Raw genomic sequence first — 10,174 nt, forward strand, 5'->3', positions numbered from 1 at the left:
GTGCTTCAGACTGTTTCACTGAGACGTCGCCACAAAGAGACGCTGAGCTGATTCATTCATCAGAGGAGCGACCATGTCTCTGCTGCTGCCAGGTGAGATTATACCTTTTATTGTCTTTATTATCGTGTGTGTGTGTGTGTGTGTGTGTGTGTGTGTGTGTGTGAGAGAGAGAGATGTCAAAGGAGTTAAAGAGACGAGGAAATTAACTCATCTTTTTATATGAAAACCTTTAAATAACCTGAAGTCCACCTCTGTCTGTCTGTCTGTTGTTATTGATTATAAATGTGTCAATAATCAGAGGATCAGGTGTAAACATCAGGTGACTCCAGGAGGGGTCACGACCCGGAGGTTGAGAACCTGCAGCAGTCTGTTTCATAGATTCAATCTTCTGCTCTGACTCGTCTCATAATGTCTGAACCAGTTTCTGAAGCTCCTGTTACATTGATCGGTGATCATTAACCTGATCAGTGTGATTGATTCCGTCTGAATCATCAGCTCTGTTGTTTTGATTAAAGTGTCGATCAGAGCGAACGCATGTAACACGCTGACATCAGAGAGGGACTCAAACTGATTCATTGATTAATGAATCAGTTGATAGCTGATTGGTTGTTTTTCTGTATCTGACTTCAAACCAACATGTTGGTCCGTCTCTTAATACGGTCCGACTTCCTGTCTGTGGGTCATTGGTTCAGGTTCCCTGAATGCAGCTCTGACATCGGCTCAGTTTGAATTGTTGTTTGTTGTTGTTTACCTCCACAGCTGTGCTGCTGATGTCATCGTGGTGCGTTCAGGGTCTGCATGTTGATGTGTCTCCCAGACGGCCTCTGCTGAGGCTGGGCGAGCGTCACCAGCTGGTGTGTCGGGTTCAGGACTGTCCCACAATGCCGAGCGTGTCCTGGTCTATGCTGGAGGACCGCCCCCTGACCGCCACCATCGACACCAATCAGAGCCAGTCTGTGGTGACCTTTGACCCCGTCAGTATGGAGCACGAGGGAGCGCTGTTGTGTCGAGTCAGCTGTGGGGGGGAGAGGAAGCAGGTCAAGAGCACTGTGCACGTCTACTGTGAGTGCACACACACACACACACACACACACACACACACACACACACACACACACACACAAACACACACACAAACTGAAGGTGCTGATTGGTTTGTTGACGAGGTGCTGAGTCATCACATGCTCTCTGATTGGTCCGTCTGATTCCAATCACACTGATTGATAATCCTCTCTGTCTCGCAGCCTTCCCATCAGCCCCAGTGATCACAGGTCAGGACCACCTGAGGCTGGGGGCGGAGTCTACTCTCACCTGTCAGGTGTCTGACCTGTACCCCACGGAGCAGCTGAGCCTCACCTGGCTCAGAGGGGACGAGATCCTGCAGAGCCCTCCACGTGATCCTGGATCCAGCTCGGTCCGGTCTGAGTACAGGTTCACTCCTGTGGACCAGGACTCCGGAGGGATTATCATCTGCAGGGCCACACTGGACCTGCAGGACCTGCAGCCTGAAAACCGGACCAGAGAGACCAACGTGTCCCTGAGCCTTCTCTGTGAGTCCTCAGCCTGATCCTGGACCAGATCAGATCCAGTTCTGCTCAGAGTTTCCTCTCATTAATCACATGAACAGTCACATTTGAAGTTTGAAATGTTTGTGTTGACCTGAAGACGAGCTGATGACTGACGACACAACAAACAGCTGATCGATCTGAAGTGGTTCTGTTCACTTTGTCTTCATGACGCTTCTTCAAGACATTTTCTATCAATCCTCAGTTTATACCTGAAGTCCTCAGAGAACTCAGGTTCTTCAACCGTCTGTTGAACGTCTCTTCATCGTGTGTTGGACGTCTGTTTGTCGTCTGTTGACGTCTCTTCATCGTGTGTTGGACGTCTGTTTGTCGTCTGTTGGACGTCTCTTCATCGTGTGTTGGACGTCTGTTTGTCGTCTGTTGAACGTCTCTTCATCGTGTGTTGGACGTCTGTTTGTCGTCTGTTGAACGCCATCCTGTTTGCTCTTCAGTCTGTTGGTTTCCTCTTCGTCTCTTTAAATTGTCTGATGAGATGAATCAGTTCCAGGTGTCGGTGCTGAAGTGTTGCTGCAGGAAGTCTGATTCATTCCTCAGACGATCACAGAGAAGCTGACAAGATGTCACCTCTGTTAAATGTGATGAAACACATTTTGTTCAGGTGTTTCTGACAGATCTTCCTCCTCCTCCTCCTCTTCCTCCTCCTCGTCTGTAGATGCTCCTGTCGTCACGGTGACATCAGACTCGGTGCTGGTGATGGCGGGCTCTCCGTTCAATCTCACCTGCTCTGTGGAGGGAAACCCCAAGCCGACAGTCACCTGGAGCTTCAGGAGGACAGAGGGCGTGTCTGAGGGGCGGAGCCAAGACAGTCAGCTGGTCTTCAGCTCAGTGAGTCAGTCTGAGGCCGGACGCTACGACTGTGAGGCCCAAAACAGTGAGGGGAACCAGAGCGCCGCTGTCCAGGTCACAGTCCACGGTGAGAGGGACGCTCCTGACTCAGGTCCTGTCTCTGGATGTCTGTTTATTTGTTTACCTGTCACAGCGCTGACTCACCTGTCTTCTCCTCCACAGCTCCGCCCACCAACACTTCCCTTTCAGTGAGTCCGGGTGAGGAAGTGCTAGAGGGTCAGCAGGTGACGCTCACCTGCCGCTCGGACGGAACTCCGCCCCCCACGTTGGTGCTGAGGAGGGAGGGGGTGGAGCTTCAGACGACTGACTCCGCCTCCTCCATGCTCTCATTCAGCCTCCCCTCTGCCCGGCTAGAAGACTCCGCCCACTACTGGTGTGAAGCCTCCAACCAGTACGGAGCCCAGAAGGTCAGCAGCTCCGTCCGGGTTAAAGGTTTGTTTGTGTATCCACTTCCTGTTAAAGTGTAACTGATCAAACAGATGAGGATCAATAATCCGATCGGTGCCGTGTGCTTCGTGCAGCTCACCGTCTGCAGGCGGAGGTGAGTCCTCCGGTCTCAGCAGCAGAGCGGGGTTCAGGTCTGGTTCTGACCTGCAGAGCCTCCGGATGTCCCCACCCTCCCTCCATCACCTGGAGGAGGACGGGGCAGGACGGGAGCATCCTCCAGAGGACACAGCAGCAGGACGGACTGTCCCCGCTCCAACTGCAGGACCTGGACCTCCAGGATCAGGGAGGCTACAGCTGTGAGGCCAAGTGTGACTCCGTCAGCAGGACCGGAACCAGCCGGGTCCAGGTCTTCTGTGAGTGTGACACACCAGAGATCAGGTCTCTATGACATCATTAATAACCTCTATCACCTTCATACGGTGGCTCAGAGAGGACAACAAGCACAAGAAGAAAATATCTCCATCACAAACTGAAGCTCTGGTCGGTGGAGCGTAAGTATTTTTAACGCGACTCAAACTGGACCTTTAAATCAACACGTTTGACTCCTCAGAGCCACCGTACAAACTAGGAAATATCATTCAAACACACACACGTTGACTTTATTGAGATGATTCAGGCTGTAACGTCACCTCGTGCTTTATCAATAACAAAGATTGTTCCACACCAACTCACCCAGAAATCAGAACTTTTCTCAGATCATGTCGTGAATATTCTTGAACAATGTTCTGTTGAAGCTTCTGTTGAATCATGTGACGCCTAGAAACCCAACAGACCAGCAGACTGCAGGCTGCTCAGACTCACAAAGGTCCAGATCACTGCGAGGAGGAGGTGTGAACGACGTGAGAGACGTGTGATCGAGGAGGAAACTGAGGGAGGCGATGAAAGACGAGACTCCTGAAATCATTTCATGTGAAACTGGAGAGATTTCAGATTAAACTTGATGACTTCCTGTAAACCTGCTGTGTGTGTGTGTGTGTGTGTGTGTGTGGACAGAGGTCAAAGGTCAGACAGCTTCAGTGTGTTGTTGCTCAGAGCAGGAACACATCTGTCTTCCATCTGAAGAGAGGAGGACAGACTGAGCGAACACACTCGTCCTCCCACACAGACCGGATCAGTCTGATGTGCTGCTGCTGGACTGAATCACTCGTGACGTCTGGAAACATCTTCTCGCTCTGCTCTGATTCAAACTCTTCAGTGTTTCTGAGGAGCTGAGACTTTAAACAACTATGAGTTTTTATTGAACCAGAGAGATACGAGAGCTCTGACTCCAGACAGTCTTCATCCAGACAGCAGCAGAAACCTTTACACATGTTCGGACACACACAATACATAAATACACACTTCCCTGCTGGAGTCAAAGTTTGTGTCGAACAGCAACACGTTTCTAATATTGTGAGAGAGGTGTTCACAGCACAGTCATGAACATGTGTGATCGTCTTTAGAGATACGAATAACAAGTTTTACTGCAGATCTGTGGGATGTTTGTCCTCAGATCAGATTCTGTAAAGGTGGATGTTGAGCAGGTGGATGTTGAGCAGGTGGATGTTGAGCAGGTGGATGAATGTGCAGGACGTCTGCTTCATGTTTCAGGTTTAAAACACTGAACTGAGTCAGAATCGTCTGATATTAACGATGAATCCTTTGATCACTGGAGGGTTAATTAACAACCTCTTCAGTCAGCGGTGGTGATGAGAGACTAACACTAAACTCTGATATCTGAGGGTCCTTGAATGCACCAACACTCAGTCTGAGGAACGACCTCCACCTGCAGACTGATGTAGACCGTTAAGGTGTAGACGAAACAGGATGTGTTGTCTCTTCTTCATGTATTCTTCTTCTTGTCTGCAGCGTTTCCATCTGATCCGGTTCTGGAGGATCCTGGACCTGTCCTGCTGGGTCAGGAGGTGGTGCTTCGCTGCGATGTCAACAACGTCTACTTAGCCAATCAGATGAGGATCGAGTGGCTGTCAGGCAACAGGACGCTAATGTCAGAGTTGTTCGGGTTCTCCGGTTCCTTACAGAACGTCTCGTCCGTTTTTCAGCACCGGGTAGAAGAGGACCAGCAGGTTCTGAGCTGCAGGGCTGAGCTGCTGACGGAGGACGAAGACGTGTGGAGGTCGAGGAGCACCAGCGTCCCCCTTCAGGTCCACTGTGAGTGAGCCTTTCATTGAAGACTACAGACTTTTATTTTGAAGGAGACACTTCCTGTTTCAAGAGCTCACAGTCAGATAAATTTAATCCACTCAGGATCAATACTGCTTCACAGGAAGTCCTGCTTCAGGTTTAAAAACTTTATTCATCTCAGATCCTGGTCTGTTTCAGATCCTCCGAGGAGAACCTCCCTCTCAGTGAGTCCAGGTGAGGAAGTGCTGGAGGGTCAGCAGGTGACGGTTACCTGCCGCTCAGACGGAGCTCCGCCCACCACATTGGTGCTGAGGAGGGATGGAGTAGAGTTACAGAGGACTGACTCCGCCTCCTCCACGCTCTCCTTCAGACTCTCCTCCGCCCAGCTGGAAGACTCCACCCACTACCAGTGTGAAGCCACCAACCAGCACGGAGCCCAGCTGGTCAGCAGCTCCCTCACCGTCACAGGTCAGCCTTCATTTCATTTAAAATAATAAATGATTATAGTTAGTATGAAGTTCTGGTCGATGGTAACAGTCCTGCAGCTAGGACAGGGCCTCTGTATGTGGGACACCCGGTCTACCAGCTGAGCTAGTGGGCACCCCTCAGCCCTGGGTAGTGTCTGCAGGAGGGGTAGTGGCCTGATTGTAGCCTGAGAGGCAAAACTTTGGGCAAATAAAGATTAAAAATCACTCACTGCTGCTCGTTAAGCTCACTACTGTTATAAAAACGATTCTCAGATGATTCTGCTGAAAGAAATTTAAATGAGCAGCTCTGACTGAAACTGTCACAGTTGGAAATAACGCCCCCTGGTGTTCATATGACAGACTGAAAATGGACCCAGCACAGAGCCCTGCAGCCCTCCATATGAAACATCTGTTCTTTGTCATAATAAACTTTGGATATTTCCAAATGTCTTCAGCCTCTTCAGTTCTTCTCCTCTTTGTTTGAAAGCTGTTATCTGAGGAGTCGACCTCTCACTCCTTCACAGGATGCTGAGTGCTTCTCTGGACAGAAATAAACTCTGACTGCACCGCTGAGTCACGTGTCAGACTCTCAGAGCCTCCTGCTGCCTTCACAGGCTGATTCAGACCAGACTGAGCTCAACATACATGTTCACTCAGTCCAGGTGTGTCCACACCTGAGGGAGGAGCTGCAGAGTCATGACGCCAGGTGTCACCAACCTGTGAAAAACATTTACTGTGGGTTTTTACATGAGACTTTATAACAATTTAAAACTCCCGTTAATAAAAATATGGTTTATATGGATGTGCCTTCACAGCTGGTACGATACAGACATTTATTTAAAGAGGAAGTGAGTCGTGAACACACTGCCTGCATCAGTCGTGTGACTTGTATCAGGTGATGATGTGTTGGTTAAAGGTCAACAGTTTCACATCATCAGGCTGTCAAAGAAAAACACTCGTCGACTCTTTATTTATATTCTGATGTCAGCACTGCTGCAGTTCCACATTTGAACGTGTTTGATGTTATTCAGTTCACAGATGCCTTTGTGTTTTAAATATGAATAAATACATTAAAAATTCCAAGAAGTCAAATCCATTCTGACAGCAGCAGTGTTTGTTTGTCCTCTCAGCTCCAGCATCAGTCATGAAAGTGAAAGAAAATGTATTAGAGCAGGAACAAACCATAAAAGTTTGGACTTTATAGAAAGATGTTTGAAGGTTTTGAGAAGTGATTTAAATGTGTCGCTGATTGTAAAACAGTCCGAGCACATTACATGATTTAAACACTTTGAGTAAACCTTAAATTTCACCTGTGAAACTGAACAGAACAGAACAGACGGATCCGATGTTAGATGTTCAGAGCAGTGACTGATGGATGCAAAAACTTTATTGTCAACAGAACCGAACAGAGGACACACAGAGAAACTCAGAAATAAATGGTAAATGCTGACTACTGCTAGCTAGCATGTTGTCCTTGCCCACTTTATATTCTCATCTTCAGGTAGTTTCACATCACTTTTACAAAAAACTGTCCTCAGTGTGTGAATCATCAGCAGCTGTAACTCTGATCTGGTCTCTTGTGGTCCAGCTCCTCCCAGGAACACCACAGTCCTCATCCTGCCGTCTGCGTCGGTCCAGGAGGGACAAAATGTCACCGTGTGCTGCCAAACAATCAGCTTCCCGCCATCAGCAGTGGTCCTAAAGAAGCTGACCAATGGGACGGAGATATATTCCTCCAACGGAACCTTCCTATTGGTCAATCTCACGGCCAGAGACTCCGGGCTTTACCAGGTCAACGTGACCAACAACCTGGGATACCAGGTCAAAGTGTTTAGCATCAGCGTCAGAGGTCAGTGAGACCAGTTCACTGGTTCTGTCCAGTTCAAAACCCTGAGCTTATTTCTGTTGATTTGGATTTGGTGTCAATAGAAAACGGTGTTTGAGTCTTTGTCTCCTTCGTCTCCCGCAGAGAGGAGCAGCAGCCTTCCTCCCAGTCTCAGCGTCATCATCATCCCTGTCGCCTGCGCTGCCGCTGGGCTCGCTGCCGCTGCTGTGCTCCTCGACTGCCTGAGGAGATCCAGGAAGAAAGGCTTCTATCAGCTGCCCCAGTCTGCTCCGCCCTCAGCCTGAGGCTAATGCTGGGCTAACATCTCCCAACACTTAGCTACCAAGCTCCAACATGTGGCTACCAAGTTCTAAAATGTGGCTACCAATTTCAAACATGTGGCTATCATGTCCCAACATGTGACTTCCACTTCCTATTGTGTAGCAATCATGTCCTGACACATGGCTTTGTTCTGCTAACATGTGGCTACCACCTCCTGACTTTTGGCTGCTAATTTGCAACATGTGTTTTCAATATTTCAACATGTGACTATCACTCCTAATATTCTGTTGTGTGGCAACCAAACCCAACATGTGGCCACCAACTCGCAACAAGTGGCTACAACACCTTAACGTGTTGCTTTGATATCCTGATATGTGAACAGCATGTTCCAACATGTGACTACCAGCATCCAGTATCATAGTATGTGGCTACTACACCCCTACATGTGGCTACCAATCCCCAACATGTGACTGCCACCACCAAATACCCAGACATGTAGCTACAATCAAATACTTAGCTACTGCATCCTAGTATGTGATTACCATTCCCCAACATGTGGCTAGCATATGGCTTTCAAATAACAAGATGTGGCTACCATCACCCAACATGGGACTACACCCTTCCAGTATCCCAGTATGTGGCTATAACACCCCTACATGTGGCTACCAAAGCCATAAATGTGACTGCTACCTGCCAGAAACCTTACATGTGACTACTATCACCTAATAAGTGACTACAACATCCAAATGTTTTTCTGTAACAATCGAACACTTGGCTACCCTGTCCCAGCGTACAGCTACCACAACCCAGAGTGTGGCTAGCAAACTGTGACCTGTCACCAGCTTATTTTCATGACAATCCAGTTCTTGGCTACCACAACCTTACATGTGATATTGATATTCGAACACATGTGGACAACTTGCCTACATGTGGCTACCAGTCCTTAACACTCTGCCTCCAAATCACAAGATCCCAAAATGCGACTATCACCTTTTAAAACCCGACTACCGCTCCTCAACATGTGGCTACAACAATCCAGCCTGAGAACTACTGACAGTCACTACATGATGTAACGTGATCTAAGATATTACCATCGACTCAGTCTCAGTCTTCAGTCTCCAGTCTCCAGTCTCCGGTCTCAGTCTTCAGTCTCCAGTCTCCAGTCTCAGTCTCAGTCTCCAGTCTCAGTCTCAGTCTTCAGTCTCAGTCTCAGTCTCAGTCTCAGTCTTCAGTCTCAGTCTCCAGTCTCAGTCTCAGTCTCAGTCTTCAGTCATAGTCTCAGTCTTCAGTCTCACTCTCAGTCTCCAGTCTCAGTCTCAGTCTCAGTCTTCAGTCATAGTCTCAGTCTTCAGTCATAGTCTCAGTCTTCAGTCTTAGTCTCAGTCCTCAGTCCTCAGTCTTCAGTCTTAGTCTCAGTCCTCAGTCTCAGTCCTCAGTCTCAGTCCTCAGTCTTCAGTCTCAGTCCTCAGTCTCAGTCTGTCTTCAGTCTTCAGTCTTAGTCTCAGTCTCAGTCCTCAGTCTCAGTCTTCAGTCTCCAGTCTCCAGTCTCAGTCTCAGTCTTCAGTCTCCTGTCTCAGTCTCCAGTCTCAGTCTCAGTCTTCAGTCTTCAGTCTTCAGTCTCAGTCTTCAGTCTTCAGTCTCCAGTCTCAGTCTGACTTCCTGTCCAGTGAACCGTCCCTTTAACTGCTCAGCCTAAGGATCTGAACTGAAGCTGTAATCAAGGTTTTGGCTTCAGCTCTCTGACGTGTCAGAAAAATGTCCATCTTGACCTTCAGGGACTGTTAAGGACCCTCAGGAGGCTGTAAGCTGAGCCTCAGTTTGAGTCTCTCAGTTGGACTCAGTCTGGTACCACTGCACCATCAGTTTAACGTTCTGCATCCAGAACCACATAGTTTCTGTTTGTCTGTGTTTCTGTTGGATTATGTGATGGAGTTGATGAGTTGAATGTGTTCTGCATTGATTAAAGATATTTATTTCTCCAGCCGTGTCCTGAAGCCTGTTGGATCAAGATTTGATTTCCCGGGAATTTCCTGTGATTCAGCTTTCATCAGCTTTCTCTTTCACTTCTGTCACATTCAGCGTTTACTGAAACATTTTGGACGTCTCAGCTGGTAACCATGCCCCCGCCCCCCCACCCCCCCCAGCCGGCTGCTGACTGCACACTCTGTTGTTGTTTTAACTGTTTCAGAGGAAACATGTTTTCACTCAGAGAGTTTAAAGCTTCACATCATTAAAGCAGCTTTAAGATCAGCAGTCACATCAGAGGAGAATAAAATCAACTCATTGAAGACTAAACTGAAGCATCCATCAGGTTTAATTACTGCATATTAATATATATTATTTTCTTTGTTTGGTATAAAAAAGTTGATCAGTGTTTTGTGTAAATGTCAGTATGTGTTGAGGGTCAACGACCTGCTGATGCTGGATGAAACAAACTGTGGGATCAGTCTAACTCCTGGCTCTCTCCCTCTCTCTCTCTCTCCTCTGAGCTGTTTAACGAGCTGAACGAATTCATTAAATGTTCTGGTTGTTTTTGTCCTCAGCTGAAAGCTCACTGGCTCCTGAGCTGGTTGTCATGGAGACCAGAAGGCTTGAGA

General features: G+C 48.1%; 1 protein-coding gene across 4 annotated transcripts; it reads left to right on the plus strand.

Annotated features, from left to right (window-relative positions):
* vcam1b (vascular cell adhesion molecule 1b) lies at nucleotides 1-9,558 on the plus strand. 4 transcript variants are annotated; one of them, XR_014622723.1, is made up of 11 exons: nucleotides 1-92; nucleotides 760-1,062; nucleotides 1,245-1,550; nucleotides 2,239-2,499; nucleotides 2,595-2,864; nucleotides 2,954-3,232; nucleotides 4,728-5,030; nucleotides 5,202-5,471; nucleotides 7,059-7,319; nucleotides 7,440-8,712; nucleotides 8,772-9,558. XR_014622723.1 is itself a non-coding variant. In XM_084354475.1 (10 exons), exons 1-10 carry the CDS (start codon nucleotides 74-76, stop codon nucleotides 7,598-7,600), a joined length of 2,433 nt encoding a protein of 810 aa, XP_084210601.1. In that variant the 5' UTR covers nucleotides 1-73; the 3' UTR covers nucleotides 7,601-9,558. The 4 variants fall into 4 exon arrangements, 1 of the variants encoding a protein (XP_084210601.1); XR_014622724.1 differs by having other exon boundaries at nucleotides 8,803-9,558; XR_014622725.1 differs by having other exon boundaries at nucleotides 8,860-8,878.
* The last annotated feature ends 616 nt before the right edge of the window (nucleotides 9,559-10,174 follow it).

The sequence above is a fragment of the Pagrus pagrus genome (genome assembly GCF_965226575.1).
Source record: "Pagrus pagrus genome assembly, chromosome: 6".
In the NCBI taxonomy this organism is placed as follows: domain Eukaryota; kingdom Metazoa; phylum Chordata; class Actinopteri; order Spariformes; family Sparidae; genus Pagrus; species Pagrus pagrus.

Bases quoted from the DNA above. Each gene is read 5' to 3' on its own strand.
- vcam1b (XM_084354475.1), top strand. The intron at 2,865-2,953 runs GTTTGTTTGTGT...TGCTTCGTGCAG, and splicing joins CAGCTCCGTCCGGGTTAAAG to CTCACCGTCTGCAGGCGGAG. The intron at 5,031-5,201 runs GTGAGTGAGCCT...GGTCTGTTTCAG, and splicing joins CGTCCCCCTTCAGGTCCACT to ATCCTCCGAGGAGAACCTCC.